Source organism: Mus caroli, chromosome 6 (genome assembly GCF_900094665.2).
Source record: "Mus caroli chromosome 6, CAROLI_EIJ_v1.1, whole genome shotgun sequence".
Classification (NCBI taxonomy): domain Eukaryota; kingdom Metazoa; phylum Chordata; class Mammalia; order Rodentia; family Muridae; genus Mus; species Mus caroli.
The window spans coordinates 33,246,319-33,263,532 of record NC_034575.1 but is presented as its reverse complement, the minus strand read 5'-3'; the positions used below and the strand labels follow the sequence as shown (position 1 = coordinate 33,263,532).

Genomic DNA, 17,214 nt, shown 5'->3' with positions numbered 1-17,214 from the left:
TAGCCGAGCCTCAAAAAGCAGGCATATGCTACACACATGTCAACACTACAAGTAAGTCTATAATAACAAAAACTGTATTCAAGCCAAGTGTAGTGGTGCATGCCTTTAATCTCAGCATGCTTTTAACTCCGTGAGTTCCAGGACAGCTTGATCTACATAGCGAGTTCTAAGATAACCAGGACTACCTAGAGAGATTGTCTCAAAAAACAAAATGAAACCAAAACGGCAAAACAAAATAAAATAGGACAATAGCAACAAAAATCAAGACAAACAGAAAAATCCACAAAGTTGTCTTCGGGCCATCATGCTACCTCACTAAGCTGGTGGAGCGCATGACACTTCATGGGAAAATGAGCATTCTCTTCTCGATTTTTTATTTCGTTTTTATTTTTGTTGGTTTCACTATAAACTCAGGCTGGTCTGAACTTGCTATGTAGACCAGGCTGGTCTCAATTTCACAGAGATGTCTCTGCTGCCAGAGTGATGGGGTTACAGGCATGGACCAAAGCGCCTGGCTCATTCCTCATTCTCCATGTTAAGTCTACAAGTAGTCAAGCTCCCAGAGTTGGAATCAGGACTTCAACCTTTCACTTGCTACCAAACCACAACCGGTGACCCTGTCGCCATCACTTTTCCTTGTTCTGATATGTCTGAAGTCCTTATCCACGCTGATTTAGCCAATCCCTTCCCACTCAGTCTACAACTGAATCCACCCGCAGCACAGAGCCAGCAGGGGTAACGGGTGGGGCTCGGGATGAAGGAGAGGAAGGAATCTGCCAGTCTCTGGGTTCCCAATGTTGCCTTAAGAGCCACCGCCCACTCTGTGACTCGCTCAACCGGGTCCTCCCAGCAACCAGTGCCACGGGAAGGCCAGTCTGGAGCTCCGAGGGTGTGGCCAATCCATAGCCACAGCCAATCACACAGGGTCCTCTAGTGAAGCTGTTAGTTGACAATGTGAACGACCCGAAACTTCTGGGGACCTAGCCTAGAACGCGACGCTCGCACTGCGAGTCTCGAGTCGGCGCGAAGGACGGAGCGGACCCGGGAAGCGTCGAGAGGAGGCCAGGGTGAGACCCGGTCCCCAGCGGAGCCCTCGGAAAGCTCGGAAATGGAGCCGCCGCAGGTCCCGGCCGAGGCGCCCCAACCCAGGGCCTCCGAAGACAGCCCGAGGCCGGAGCGGACCGGGCGGGAGGAGCCGGACGCTCAGCCCCAGGAGCTCCCGGAGAAGTCTCCGTCTCCAGCCCTGTCCGGTTCCCCTCGCGTACCTCCGCTCAGCCTGGGCTACGGCGCCTTCCGCCGCCTGGGCTCGTGCAGCCGCGAGCTGCCGTCGCCGAGCCCCTCGTGGACCGAGCAGCCCCGGGATGGCGAGGCGGAGCTGGAGCCCTGGACGGCGTCAGGAGAGCCCGCGCCCGCGTCCTGGGCGCCCGTGGAGCTGCAGGTGGACGTGCGCGTGAAGCCCGTGGGCGCGCCTGGGGCTAGTCGCGCGCCCTCGCCTGCGCCGTCCACGCGCTTTCTCACCGTGCCAGTGCCGGAATCGCCAGCCTTCGCCCGCCGCTCCGCTCCCACGCTCCAGTGGCTGCCCCGCGCCCCGTCACCAGGCTCCACGTGGAGCCGAGGATCGCCGCTTGCCGCGAACGCCACCGAGTCTGTCAGCCCCGCTGAGGGTTGCACGGTGCCCCCGGGCTCGCCCGCCTGCCGCTGCCGCTGCCGCGAGCCCGGGCTAACCAAAGAAGATGACGCGCTGCTGCAGCGCGCAGGCATAGATGGCAGGAAACTGCCGCGGGCCATCACGCTCATAGGTGAGTGCTCAAAAGTGCTCGTGCCCGGTCCCTGAACTAGACTAACCAGGAGCCAATCTGGATGCCCCCAAATGCATCCTGCTTCTGTCTCCGAATTAATAAGAATCAACCCAGGATCCTGCCCCTAGCCCTCCTCCCGAAAACTTTCCTTCCTTCTTAGTGTGCGCAGCATCTTGGAGAAGTAGAACTCTGGGTAAGGTGAGGGGAGGTGATTCAGAATCACGTGGCAGTGGTGGCCTGGGTACACTTCCAAGGGCTGGGCTCCTTTCCGCCTTCAGGAGGGTCATCCATCAGCACGCACACTGAGCTGGCCCCGCGCCAGATGGCATGTGTTTTGCTTTCCTTGTGAAGGAGAGGCAAGTCTAGCAGTGCAGAAAGCCCCTGTGTTGGTGTACTTTTTCTTACTGTGATAAAACGCTGACCAAAAACAACTTGGAGAGGAAAGGATGTATTGCCTTAGAGGTTATAGTTTATCATCAAGGGAAGCCAAAGCAGGAACCTGGAGGCGGGAACAGGGAAACAGGAGCAAAACCACGGAGGAAAGCTGTTTACTGGCTTTCTGCTCGGCTTTCTTTCTTGTACCACCCACCCCACCTGCACCCGCCCGTAGTAATTAAGAAAATGCCCTACAGACTTGCCTACAATCTGTACTTGCCAATCTGGTGGGTGCATTTTCTCAAGGGAGGTTCCGCTTTCCAAAAAAATCTTAGCTTGTGCCAACTTGATAAAACAGTAACCAGTACAGCCCCCTAAAGGTTGTTAGTCCCGAGTAAGGAATTGCTCTGTTATGGTTGGTTTACTGGGCCATTCTAGGTCGTGGGTGGTGGAGGTTCATATTAGCCTGGAGAGAACAGAGAAAGAAGCCTGAAGGGACTAGAACCTTGCCCAGTAAGCAAACTGCCCAAACGTGGGGTAGTGGAAAAGTTAAGCGATAAGGAGCACCCAGGGGTCCTCAGGTTGGGGGAGGGCTCAGAGACTTAGTCACGAAAAACTTTTAGAACCTCTGTGAGCAGATTTCTGCAGTGTGGGATGAGTTCGCCGTTGCTATTGCAAGTTTCCCACACGCTCGCTCGGTGCTTCTAGTTGATGCAAACTTGGTATCTTGCAGTGTGAACATCAGAGGTCTGACACAGGCTCCCTAGTCTAAGGATGCTATCAGCAGGGCAGTGCTTCTCTCACTGAGGCTCCTGGGCGGATCCTTTACTTCACCTCAGTGAGAGATCCTTCACTGTTGATCCCAAGTAGTATTAGGTGGGATCCATCTGCTCTGGCACTTTGTCTCCCTCCTCTCAGGTAATGACCCTCGTGATTACACTGAGACCAGGACAGCCTCGATTTCAGGGCCAGCTGAGCAGTAACTTCACCTCCATCTGAACTTTAATTCCTCTTTGACAAATGGCCCTAGTTTTGTCACTGTTCTAGGGATAATGACATGCACCTCTTTAGGTGTATGAGTGTCTGCTTGTATGTCTGTATACCACTTCCATTCCTGGAGGCCAGAAGAAGGTGTTAGATCTAGAACTGGAAGTAAAGGCAGTTACTTTGGAAGCCAGATTGTGGGTGCTGCGAACTGAACCCAGAGCCTTTGCAAGAGCAGCCAGTGCTCTTAACCACCGAGCCGTCTCTCTAGCTCCTTCATCAGATCTTTTAAAGAATCGGATTGTTGGGTTTGTTCTAGAAATTAAACTCCTACAGTGTTGTGGAGGAGGGCTGAGGCAAACGCCAGGCTGAGAAGAGACAGGAACACTGGCAGAGGGCAGGATCAGGAGGCAGAGCAGTGGGCAGGACCACGGGCCGGGTACAACTAAGCGAGCTGAAGGATGGAGATCTCTCCCACCATTCTGGTGGGTAACTGGATGGTGGGCCATATGCCCATCCACAAAGGAAACCATGGGGAGAGTTAGAGAAATAATAATAAGGTGCAGGATCCTGCTTGGATGAGGAATTCTTCCAAGTGCTTGACCCTGGGAGATCAAGCCGATTATCACGAGAGATGCAGTCTAAGGCGAGACTCTGACTTGCTGGATCCCAGCTGGTAGATGTCACAAGCTGGATACTTCTCAGCCCTGTGTGACCTTGGAAGGAGCAAGCTACTGTGGAGAGGGTTGGGAATGCTGTTGCTTAGTCTAGTCCCTTGTTTCTTTGGGCAGGTACCCTGAAGGAGCTGTCTAGCTGTTAGTGAAGGTACTGAAGACCAGGAGACACATTTAAAGACAGGGTCTCATATATGCTAGCTGGTCTCCAACTCACTATATAGCTGAAGAATGACCTTGAACATCCAATTCTCTGGCCTCCACCTCCAACGAACTAGAATTACAGGAATGTATCACTGTACCTGGTTTGTGTGGTCCTGGGGCTTCATGCATGCTGGGCAATACTCTACCAATTGTTCAGGCAGCTGGCGAAGCAAGAGGAGGTCATGAAGCTGAGAAAGGGAATGGTGGACCACATGCCCTTCACAAAGGAAAGTGTGGGAAGAACGGGAGGAATAAAAGGTGCCTTGGTCTGCAGGATCCTATTTGGATAACGATCCAGTCCCACATGGTGGATGCTTCTCCCTGGGTCTTGGCTTGGATTTACATTCTCTCACCCCCAAGGGCAACTTAGGGCTCTCTATGTCATACTGTTTGATTGTGCCTCATTATCCCAGGATTCTCCACACAGGCAGCGATTGCTCCTTCTAAGTATCTCCTCGGGGGGGATGGAAGGGAGAGGCATGGACTTGCCCACACCTCCAATACCTGGCACATCAGTGTCTTCTCAGTCTGTCTGTCTGTACAAGTCAGAACGTGTTATTCACCAATCCCTCTGGGGAGAAGACAGGGTGTTTGATCTCGGGGGTTGTCTTAAAATTAGCACACGTCCTATGGAGAAGGATCTGAAGACAAGCCTCACCTGGCCCCTGTCTTCCATATTGTGCAGGCAGTAGGGAGCATTAAAAAAGTGTAAGCACAAGTCAGTTTGACTACAGTGTAGAGGGCGGGCCAGGGAGACTGTTGGAATGAGGCTGGGGGAAGTGGACTCTTTGGAGACGAGACACATTAGAATTCCAAAGATGGTTCAGGTTTTGATGGGGTAGTGGGGTGGTTAGGAATTTGAAGCAAGACTGTTCTTGGTACTCAGTGCAGAGTAAGACCAATGTCACCGCATGGAGGGGACAGAGGCCCTGAGCAGAAGGAGGTGAGCCTGTCAAGCCTGACTCAGGCATAAGCCCCTTTTTGTTCTTTTGGGGACATCATGTCCTTTAGCAGTAACTGCGGAATCTGCAGGTCCAGGGTTGGGGGAAGGGAGAAGACATTAAGGGAACCTGGGTGTGTCTTATGTTCTTACAAGTTGAGTGTGTATAGAGGGTATCTGTGCTAACTGTGTGACTAAGAGTCACCTTGTAAACCCAGCATGGTGACTCACACTGCAGCCCCAGCTCCCAGGAAAGTCAAGCAGAGGACTAAGTGTCCTTGGCCACCTGGGCCACCCTGTCTTATTTTTGCCTGCTTGCCTTTTTTTTTTTTTTTTTTTTTTGGTTTTTCCAGACAGGGTTTCTCTGTGTAGCTCTGGCTGTCCTGGAACTCTGTAGACCAGGCTGGCCTCGAACTCAGAAATCTGCCTGCCTCTGCCTCCCAGGTGCTGGGATTAAAGGCGTGCACCACCACATCTGACTGCCTGCTTGCTTTTTGACATAGTTTCTCTGTGTAGCCTTGGCCATCCTGGAACTCCCTCTGTAGACCAGGCTGGCCTCAAACTTAGAGATCCACCTGCCTCTGCCTCCCAAGTGCCTGGACCACCACCACCCAGCAGAGACCCTGACTTTTAAAATGAAAATGTGGCAGATGTGGTGAACGGATGCCTGCAATCCCTACGTGGCGCGGTTGTACAAAGAAGTTGCTGCAGGTTTGAAGCTAGCCTGGTCCAGAAAGCTCCAGGCCTCCTGAGCTGTAGAGAACCTATTTTCAAAAGAGAAAACAGAAAGCAGTGGTGTGGGACCTTGCTCTTTGGCTCTGTGGGGGTCCTCACCAAGCTCAGCAACTTGGCATTAGGTGGGTGTCCCTACCTGGTGTGGGACAACTTACCCACTGGGCTTTTTCATGCTTTGCTTTTTGAAGGACAAAGCCAAATCCAGGTTCAGATGCAAGAGTCGCACTGACTATAGTGGCTGGTGGGTTTATCCTCCTTGTCTTGGCCAAACTTTCCAGTTCTGCTCTTATTCTTTGCAAGCCTTAATTTAAGGCTGGAACACAGTTCGGTGGTAGACCTTTTGTCGAGCATGAACAAGACCCTGGTTCAGAGCCCTGTTGGAAATGAACCTCAGCTTATGCATACTCTTTGTTGCTAGTGGTTTACTTCTAACGTGTATGTTTTGCCTGTGTTTATATCTATGCATCACGTTCCTGGTGCCTGCAGAGTCTGGAAGACGACATCTAATCCTTTGAGACTGTAGTTGTGAGCTCCTATGTGGCTGCTGGAAATTGAGAGTCCTCTGGAAAGGCAGCCAGTGTTCTTAACCCCTGAGCCATCTCTAGCCCCTGGTCTGAAACTCTTTTTTCTTTACTGAACAGGAAAATACCTGTAGAAGGTGCTTTTATTATGTCTTAATATTTTTATAATTGTATATACACTGGGTAACAAACATATCTTTATTCCATCAAGCTACTTAATATGCTACCTCAGATAGTTACTAGTTTTTTATTGGATATTTTCTTTATTTACATTTCACATGTTCTCCCCGTTCCTGGTTCCCCCTAAAAAACACCCTCTCCCATCCTTTCCCCTTCCCCCTGCTCATCAGCCCACCCACTCCCATATCCTGGCCCTGGCATTCCCCTACACTGGGGCATAGAGCCTTCACAGGACCAAGGACTTCTCCTCCCATTGATGTCTGACTGGCCTGAAACTCTTGATGCCTCTGCCTCAACCACCTGAATGCTGGGACTGCAGACTTGTGCCACCACACTTGGCTGTCTGGCTTCTTTGACTTAACATGTTCCAACTTAGCAGTTTATTCTTTTTAATTGCTGGTTAGCATTTCTTGGCATAAATATGTTGTTTTGATTATACACTTATTGGCTGATAGAAATCCCGAGGATGGGAACGAGACACTGTGGTGCCCCAGCACTTGGGAGGCAGAGGCAGGCGGATCTCTGAGTTCAAGGCCAGCCTGGTCTACAGAGTGAGTTCCAGGGCATTGAGGGCTATACAGAGAAACCCAACCTTGAGGGAGAAAATACATATAAAATGAGCATGATAACTGCGCATTGATGCAGTCATCCCTCACTGACTCCTTGTGGACATGATGTGACAGCTACCTCAGGCTCCTGCTGCCTCCCCCCACCCCCGGGATGAAAGGTTCTCTTTAACTGGGAAGACACCTGATATTCACTCTCCGGGTGACTCAGCTATTAAAGCTGTGTCTTGGGCCAGGCATGATATTCTTAAAGGTGACATTTATATTCTTAATGGTGGTGGGTGACGTGCATGCACCACTGGATGTGTGTGGAGGTCAGGCAGAAAACTTATAAGAGTTGATTTTTCTCCTACCATGCGGGTCCCAGAGATCAACACCAGGCTTGGTGGCAAGCACGGTCACCTGCCGAGCCATGTGCCAGCCTTGGTTACAGCCTGTGATCCCAGCTTCTCAGAAGGCTGAGGTGGGAGGAACAAAGGCGTGATACCAGACTGGGAAACAGTAAGACTCTATCTCAAAACAGAAGGATAGCTGGGCGTGGTAGTTAAACCCGGCTCTCCAAAGGTAGGGACAGGTGGATTTCTGTGAGTTCAAGGCCAGCTTGGCCTACATACCAAGTTTCAGGCCATTCATGACAATAGAGAGAGACCCTGTCTCAAACAAAACAAAACAAACAAAAAACCCATAAGGATAAGATAACAGAAAAGACGTGGGTGTGTCCTGTCTCCTGTTGTTCATACTCTCATTCCCTGCCCACAGCCTCCCATACCTCATGCCCTTGGTCCTGGAGCCACTGACAAGGCTCACAGCTGCAGAGAACTGAGTTTGTACCTGACTTCTTCCATGACTTCAGACCTGGAAACACAGCTGGGTTTTGATGAAAAAAAAAAAAAAAAAAAAGGAGTGAAATGTAGCACCGGGACTTGACCTTGGTTGACCTTGACCTGTGGCATTACAGTTTAGCCCCTGCTGGCTCTTCTGTGGCATGTTACCCCTAGTGCCCTGGTTCCTCCATCCTCTGCTGCCTGTAGGCACCTGGCACACACTGTACATGATGTGTGCCAGCCCCTTGCTGTTTTGTAGAGCCTTCCTCTTCTAAGCCATGTGAGAAGGAAGTAGACCGTACTGTAGCATGTCTCTCCTGAATATAAGGTTCTGATCTAACCTGGGTGCTTTGCCTCTGTGGCTCGAACCAAGGTAACCATGCAGCTGGTGTGTGGGGTGAGACAGAGACCTGTATAGTTCTGGGTTGTACGTAGTTGGGGTGGCCTCTTATAACTTGCCTTTCTGTTTGCTCTCCAGGGCTGCCCCAGTACATGAAGTCTCTGCGCTGGGCTCTGGTGGTCATGGCTGTGCTGCTGGCCGTCTGCACTGTAGCTATTGTGGCCCTGGCCTCTAGAGGAGGTATGCTAGCTATCCCGTCCCTCTTCTGTGTATTTGCAGCACCTTTGAGGCCAGGGAGGGATATGAGGTGCAGCATAAAGACACCAGCCTTATTTAGCAAAGAAAAGAGAGCTTGACCCTTTCTTCCCGGCAGTCACAGCCTATAACCTGACTGCTAATGAGAACACCAGCCCCTATCCAGGGGAACTTGTCACAGCTGTACAACCTTCCAGGGGCCCTCTCTGGCCACCATCCTTCCCACTGGACACTTGTTAGCTCCCTACCCATAGATTCACCTCCTTAGCCAAGGTTGGGACCATGATTTGTTTTCTCAGTGTATTGATGCATAGCTCCTTAGACACTCCCCTTGACTGACAAGTCTCTGCTTTCAGGAACCAAGTGCCAACCATGCCCTCAAGGCTGGATGTGGTCTCAGGAACAATGTTACTACCTCTCTGAAGAAGCCCAAGACTGGGAGGGCAGCCAGGCATTCTGCTCAGCCCACCATGCCACACTGCCTCTGCTGAGCCACACCCAGGTGAGAATGGCTGGCTAGGAGAGGGTGTGTGTCACCCCAGATCCCTGAATCTTAGCTCTGGAAGGATATCCCCCGCCCTTGTGTGTGTGTGTGTGTGTGTGTGTGTGTGTGTGTATCTGTCTGTCTGTCTGTCTAAGTTAGGGTTATATTGCTGTGATAAGACACCATGACCAAAGTCAACCTAGGAAGGGAAAAAAAAAGATTTATTTCATCTTACAGTTTTCAGTCCTTGCTGTCCTTGGTGGTCATCCCATGGTCCTAACATCTCCAAATTGTTGAGGTCTCCACTACAACTGGGCTGCACCTTCACCTAGCCTCTCCTGGGCTCTCTTCAGAGACTCTGACCCTGCCACATGGGTAAAGTCTCAACTTCTCTCTATGGTCCCTTCAATCCTTTGGCTTCTACTTCAACTGAGGCTGCACATTCACCAGTGGCCTCTCATGACGCCAAGCCTCAGCTGCTCTCCATGACCTCCTCATGCCTTCAAAACCAGTACCCTCTGAGGAGCTCTTACACATTACCAAGGTTGGCTACTAGCACAAGGTAAAGCCTTGGCCTTCTCTGGACCACAAAATTGTGCCTCGGTGATGCTAGTCTCTTCTTAATCACAGCCCTAGCTGACTAGTATCAATTGGCCAAGCAAAGCAAAGCAAAGGTGTCACTATCATGGTTCTTAATTCAAAAATATCAAATGGCTCTGATAGTCTTTACAGGACTCTCAAGTTTCCCCTGTCGCCATCTCTACCTGCTCTCAGCATTACCTTCTGAGACAATGTTCCCACAGCAGCTCACTGAGAGCTGAGTACTCCAAGGGCTTTCCAGCCTAAGGTTCACTATCCTCCCAAAACCACATGGTTAGGTCTGTCACAGCATTTATAGCTAGTTGGGATTCCTACTGCTGTGATAAAACACCGTGATCAAGAGCTCCTTCTGGAGGAAAGGGTTATTTCCCTGGTAGCTTAGAGTCCATCTTCTAGGGAAGGGAGGGCAGGAACTCAAGGCAGGAACCTGAAGGCAGGAGCTGATGCAGAGGCCATGCAGGAGTGCTTACTGGCTTGCTCTGCATGGCTTGTTCAGCCTGCTTTCTTACATGGTCTGTATTAGTCATGGCTCTCTTGAGTAAAAAAACTTATAGAATGAATATAAATATTACACACAAACATGCAGGTTTTCTGTATATATATGTGGGGTTTATTAGAATGGATTCAAGCTGTGGTCCAGTTAGTCCAACACTAGCTATCTACCAATGGAAGATTCAAAAATCCAGTAGTTGTTCAGTCCATGAGGCTGGATGTCCTTACTGGTCTTCAGTGTCTGCCAGAATCCTGAAGAAGTAGGCTGACTCTAATGCCAGTGAAAGAATGGACTTGCTAGTGAGAGTGAGAACAAGCAGGCAAAGAGAGCAAGCACAATGCCAGGCCACCAGCAAGCATCCTGATCATCTCCCATAAGTGCAGGTATTTTGCAAGATCTTTGAGCGGATAACTTCCTGGAAAGGTGTGCTGGAATCCTGCAGAAGCCTCAGGGAAAACAGATGCCCTGGTGAACCATGATATGCAAAGAGTAACTGCCTGCTTTTCCCCTCAGGATTTCTTAAGAAAATACCGGATCACCAAGGGCTCCTGGGTGGGGGCCCGACGAGGCCCTGAAGGCTGGCACTGGACTGATGGGGTCCCCTTGCCATCCCAGCTGTGAGTACCTGGGTTCTCTCTTTCTCTGTTGTGCTGTAGCCTCCTTTTGCCCCATCCAACCTTCAGTACTGATAGGAGAGGGGGTTAGCATTGGCTTATCCTTTCACTCCAACCCGGGTGTGGGTCCCCAACACATTCACCCAGACAGAACTGTCATGGCTGCTTTTCAGGTACAAGGTCTGTAGCTTAGGAATTTGGTGTTTCTGCCATGTAGCTGACCATTGGGGGATACTGCTAGGGCTCTTTCCAGACATTTCCTGCCTGTATAGTGACTGGCACAGTACTGAGCGTGTATAGAAGACAGGTCCCACAACCTGAGTGTTTTCTCTCTCTCCTCCCTCAAATTCACCCCACTGCAGATTCCCGGCAGACAGTGAGGACCACCCAGACTTCAGCTGTGGGGGTTTGGAAGAAGGCAGGCTCGTGGCTCTTGACTGCAGTTCTCCTAGACCCTGGGTCTGTGCCAGAGAAACCAAATGACTTAGTCTCCTGTGTTAGACCTGTCTGGAGTTGTCCCCATGGCTTTTGCTTTGGTGTGACCAAAGTATCTGACAGAAACAACTTCAAAGAGGCAAGAATGAGCAGGCTCGCGGTTTCAGGGGGCTGCACCTGGCAGAGCTGCCCAGTCCACCGCAGCAGAGGAAATGCTGGAGCCAAGGGGTGGGAACAACCTTCAAAGGCCTGTCACTGTTGACATACCTCCACACCAGGCTCTACCTCCTCAAGCTCCCAAGTCACCCCTAAACCCAGCACTACCAGCTGGGAACAAACCTGTGGCGGACATTTCAGACTCAATCCAGAGCATTCCTATTACAAATCCCCTCAAGATTCATGACTGTCTTGTCTTGTTTTGAGACAGGGTCTCTCTCTCTGTACCCCTGGCTGGCCTGGAACTTACTGTGTGGTCCAGGGTGGCCTTAAGTCCCTAGGCAAGCCTCCCAAGTACAGGAATTACAGATGTGTGCCACCACACCCAGCCCATGGCTAACTCAATGCAAAATGAATTCAGTCCAATTTCAAGAGCCTCTATAGTCTTAACAGTCCCAACGTTGTTCAAAGACTCTCCAGGTTGGTAGTCCCCACAGCAGTGTGTGGGGGAGCTGCACCAAACCTCCCCACCTCCCATTTCCTTCTTCAGCCAGCCTCATGCTTCATAGAACTTTCCACTAGCCAAGCTGGGGCACCTTTGTTCTTCTGACCAGGCGCCCTAACTTCTCCCTATGCTGGTCTCCAGCAGGTGAGTTCCCAAAGGGAGGCACCAAACCTATTCTGAGATGGCTGGCTGGGATCCCATCTAAAGGAGTGGGGTACCAAAGGGAGGTGGTGTCCATCTTCCCTCCCCCCTCAAAAAAACCCCACAAGTTCACAGACTAAAATATTTTTTTTTTCAAAGACTAGGCCCTCACAAGATGGTTTAGCAGGTAAGAGCACTGTCCCAGAGGACCCGGGTTTGATTCCTAGAACTCTCTCAAAGTGTAACTCCATCACCCACCCCACCTCCCATATCACACCCCCACCCTCAGGCACTGCATGAACATGGTGCAGATATACAGCCAGAAAAAATACCCATACACATAAACTGAGGGGTGGGGCTCGTAGAGACACATACACTAAATAAACTTGAAAAAAGATACACACACACACACCTGGGCATGCCTGTGAAGGAGCTCGGTTAAGGTGAGAAGATCCATTTTAAATGTGAGTGGTAGCATCCTAGGGCTGTGGTCCTGGGATGAATAGAGAAGTAGGTTGAGCACCAGCATTCATCCCTCCCTGCTTCCTGGCTGCAGCAGTGTGAGCATAAGCCTCACGCTTCTGCCAGGCTTCCCCAGAATGTTGGCCTGCACCCTCAAACTGGGAGCCAAAACACTCTCCCTCTAAGTGGTCAGTATTTCATTGCAGCAATAAGAAGAGTAGCTAATATATTAGCAAACTGCACTGTGGATTGAGTAAGCACCCCTGGAACATCTGGCCATGCCCTGCTCCCTAACATCTTCCACAAGCTATTAAGGATCCCTGCCGCTAGGTACCCATCCCTGATGCCTCTCTGGTTCAGGGCTTAAGATGTGTTCATTCTGAATTCATTCTTTGGGAGAATGAGCTTGTTTCAGCTTGCTTCCTGCCCTTGTTGCTCATAGGGATATTTGCAGATGAAAACACAGCTGCACTGTCCTGGCATCCCTACACTACAAGTCAATAGTCTGTGTGTCAGTCTGTCCAAGCAGCCAGCACCTATTTAGAGAGCATCAGCTGAGGGAAAACCCTAAGCAAGAGAAAAAAAATCTAGAACATCTATATCCTTACAATTAGCACAGATCTTTGAGACTTTCTACGTTGCAGGCTGTTGGATGTCAGTCAGTAAATAAAGCCAGCAGCATTGTCATTTATGATAAGGATCATGCCTTTGGATTGAACTGAGTCCCTTTCAAACTATGCAAGTTCTAGTCCCCAGAACCAATAATGTGACCTTTATGGAAATATTGTTGGTGCACACTCAGGTGAAAATGAGACCAGTCATGTAGCTGGTCAAATATGACTGGTATCTTTATAAGAACTTTATGGCCAACAAAAAGGCTCAGCTGGTAAAGCACTTGCTGCACAGCCTGGTAACCTGAATGTGATCCCCAGAATCCACATAGAGGAGGAAGAAGAGAACTGACTCTCACCTCCACATGTGCACAAGCCCTGACCCCTCTCACGCACGCACACACACATACATACATGTAACTTTTAAAGTCTAATGCTGGCAAGATAGCTCAGCAGGTGAAGGCACCATCAAGCTTGATTTCAATCCCCAGGCCCCACAGGGTACAAGGAGACATTTAGACTATCTGTAGGGAGTCTGAGAATAAAGGCATCAATCAGTTAATCCTGCCTCTCAGAGATATCAGTTCCCATTTCTCAGTCTTAAAGGTATGGTTTAGTCCCTGCCAAAGTTCTGACAACCTATGCTTTGGAGAGAAGCTGGCCTTGAATTGCAAAGGCATTTCCCCACAGTGCACATGGATCTGTGGGTTAAGGGGTGTGTGTGTGTGTGTGTGTGTGTGTGTGTGTGTATCTAAGGACATCCCAGGAGCACTGGGGGCTCCAAACAGCAATACTAAGCAATTCCAGCCAGGAAAGCCATCTGTCTTCTTACATTAACAGCTCTTGTTTGTGCTATCCAGTGTACTTACCTGTATTCACACATCTAATTCCCACCATGACCTAGTAAACGAGAAAAGCTAGATTCTAGGATATAAACAACAAATTGTAAATAGGACAAATAGAAAAGGGAAATTGAAGTTGTTTCTCTTCATATAATCACCTTTCTCCTTTAGGACCACAGGAGGAACACAGTCACCAAAAGTGCTTAAATGTCCTCAAGTCAAGAGATAGCCAACTTAAGCTGGAAGCTTCTAGTCAAAAGAAAGGGCTCTGAACACCTTAGGCAGGCTCTAGTGCCACCCCGGGATTGCTGAACTGCAGCCAGGAATGAAGTCACACTGCAACCAAAGTGGAAACTTCCACATTGCACTGAAATATGAAGACAATGGGAGGAGGGGAGAGTTTTCAGAACGGACAGCAGGCAAATGGTACAGTGAACAGTAGGAATCTTCCAGCCTTGTGTTACTCTGCTATTCCAAAGCTGAGACTCAAAGAGGATAAAAGAATGCCGGACAGCCGAGGGAGGTCAAGAGTGCAGACCCTGGAGATGTGAATCCACACTTGCTCAAAGAAAACATGCAAAAACCAAAAAACACAAAGAGTGAAGAGACCATGGCGTGTGTGTGTGTGTGTGTGTGTGTGCAACCTTACAGTGGATTATACTCAGATATGAAAACACATAGCTCTGGGGCTGGTCCAGTAGTTAAGAGCACTTGTAACTCTTGCAGGGGACCTGATTTGGTTCCCAGAGCCCAGCTGGTGGCTTACAAGCATTTGGACCTGCAGCCCCAGATCTGAATGCCTCTTCTGACCGCCACAGGTGCTAGGAGTGAACATAACATACATGGAGGCAAGGCACTCACACACGCTTTACATTTTCTACTTTATTTGTTTACTTATTTATTTAATTTTGTGGTTGTTTGTGATGGTCTTTTGATGTAGTCCTGGTTGTCCCAGAACTCAGTAGGTAAACCAGGCTGGCCTCAAACTCATAGACATCCTCTTGCCTCTGGCCCGAGTGCTGGAATTAAAGGTGTGTGCTATACATATGGCCACGTCTTTTTTTAAATGCTTGTCTTTTGTATGTGTGCTCGTGCATGTGAGATGTGCTTGTGCACACACATGAATGTAAGTGGGGTGTGACACTGTGTATGTGGAGGTTAAAGGTCAATCTTGGGTGCCAATTCTCATTTTTCACCTTGTTAGGCATGGAGTCTGTTATTCACTGTTGCACATGCCAAGGCAGCTGGCTGCCAAACTTGGCTTTCTCCTCTCTGTTCCCATCTCATGGGAGGAGCCTCCACATCAGGCTTTCTATAAGTTCTGGGGGGTCCCGCAGGTCTTTACACTTGTGTGGTAGACACTGTTCTACTGAGCTACTTGTCTGACCTGTAAACGTTTGTCTACCGATAGACACAAACACAGTTGAGTCTCTGGAAAAGCAGCCAGACTTGAAAGGGCTACTGATAATTCTACCTCTGCTAGTCAAAAGGAGACAGAATTAGTTTGAGAATAGAGATAATTCTGCCAGAAATAAGGCAAGACAGGCTTTTCAATGGTGGGATAAACTTGTCAAATTTACTGAGTATGTAATTGCTGAAAGTCACTGGGGAAAACTCCATCTCAAAGTTTTTGTTGAAGAGGCAGCCTTTCAGGCATTTTTCTTCTCTCCTTTTTCTTTTTTGCTTTTTGGCTCTGTAGACCAGATTGTCCTCGAACTCACAAAGATCCACTGTAGTGCTATATAACACTAAAAGCCTGTGTCACGACTGCCCTGTCCTTTTAAGCACCTTGATCATATAATTTGCCATTAAGTAAACTTGGAACAAAAAGAGTTGCAGGCTAAGAGTCAGTCTGAACTGAATTTAAATCACTTTGTCCACTGATTTCTTGAGCAGTTTTTTGGCTTCCTTAAACCTAAATATCTGAGAAACTAGGGAACGTAGGCAGTTCTTTAATGCTCGGCTGTTCCTCAGTCTGCCTCTGGTATGTAGTCACATAGCTAGTATGTGATAGAACCTGGAGTTCCAGAGTTTGTCAGCTCCTGCCCTGCTTAGCATTGCCTTTAATATTTCTAAGCCACCCAACATGCTTCTGATGGTGCTCTGTGGCTTTTACTTTTTAGATTCATTTATTTATTATATGTAAGTACACTGTAGCTGTCTTCAGACACCCCAGAAGAGGGCCTCAGATCTCATTACAGATGGTTGTGAGTCACCATGTGGTTGCTGGGATTTGAACTCAGGACCCTAGGAAGCACAGTCAGTGCTCTTAACTGCCAAGCCATCTCTCCAGCTCCAAGCTCTGTGGCCTTTCTTGTAGAACAAATTCATCAGCAAGCAGGAGCATCAACTACAAGATGTACAAGGAGGAAACAGATGTTCTGCTCTAACACATTAAGAAAAAAGGGGGGAGCAGGATGTGCCAGAGCTGCAGGTCTATTTTAACAGGCAAGACAGGTGAAGAGCTCTGAAGCTCAAGGAGTCTGAATGCCTCAGTGCAGAAGGGCAGGTGTGACTCAGGCTCATTGTCCTGCAAAGGGCCTCATGTGTGATGAGGATGTGTGGGCCGTTGCTTCTCTATCCTCCAAGAATGGTGGCAGGGCCTCCTTATACACAGGACCACAGAAATCACTATTTGGGGTGGTGAACAGAAACTGAGAACAAACTGTAAGAAATTGTATCAGAACAGCCAAAGGTTAAGAAAACAGAGACCAGAGCCAAACAAAAGCAAAGCTTAACCCTGGCTATTCAGATGCTGACTCCCAAGAGCACAGGAGGTGAGCATCTTAGGAACATCATTGGTTTTCTCATGACTCTCGCTCTATCTTTTGCTGTTTCTTTTTTCAAGACATGTTCTCACTATGTAGATCTGGCTATCCTGGAACTGTGTAGACATCACAGAGATCTGCCTGCCTCTGCCTTTCTGAGTGCTGGGATTCAAGGCCTATGGCACTACCAGACTTCGCATGAGTTTCTTACGGTCACTTCTAAGACCTTCCAGCAAACATCCATCACTCTTTTGGTAGTGGTGATTTCAGGACTCAGTCCCCAGCTGCTCTCAGCTTCAAAGCTAAGAGCTATCAGCTTGGAGCTCCTCTGCCTGCGTCGAAAGCCTTGTAATCATGTGTGAACATTGACAAGCATACCTGGATGTCAAACTTAGAATCTTAGAGGAAGAAAGTGACCATGTGGATGTGGTTAGTGCTATAAACAAAATATTTTAGCTTCACTTAGAATAGCAGGTAAAGCTTCCAGTCCATCATTTTGAGTAGCTACTGCCTGACAAACCAAGAAATAACAGCAGGAATATAATTTTACAATATGAAGCCAATTACCTTTAAACGGAAACTAGAATGGTTATCTTGGGGTCGAGGAAAATTATTTCCCAGGGAGGAACAGTAGAGGACATTCTAAGATGTCTTAACCGGGCTGAGTAGTAAGTATATACAAATCAAGCTACACTCTTTTTTTTTT

General features: G+C 49.0%; 1 protein-coding gene across 1 annotated transcript; it reads left to right on the top strand.

Annotated features, from left to right (window-relative positions):
• Positions 1-935: 935 nt before the first annotated feature.
• Positions 936-13,211, top strand: Klrg2 (killer cell lectin like receptor G2). Its single transcript, XM_021165770.2, has 5 exons — positions 936-1,799; positions 8,281-8,382; positions 8,754-8,899; positions 10,488-10,591; positions 10,951-13,211. The coding sequence occupies exons 1-5, from the start codon at positions 1,109-1,111 to the stop codon at positions 11,069-11,071; spliced, it is 1,164 nt and encodes a 387-aa protein (XP_021021429.1). The 5' UTR covers positions 936-1,108; the 3' UTR covers positions 11,072-13,211.
• Positions 13,212-17,214: the final 4,003 nt, after the last annotated feature.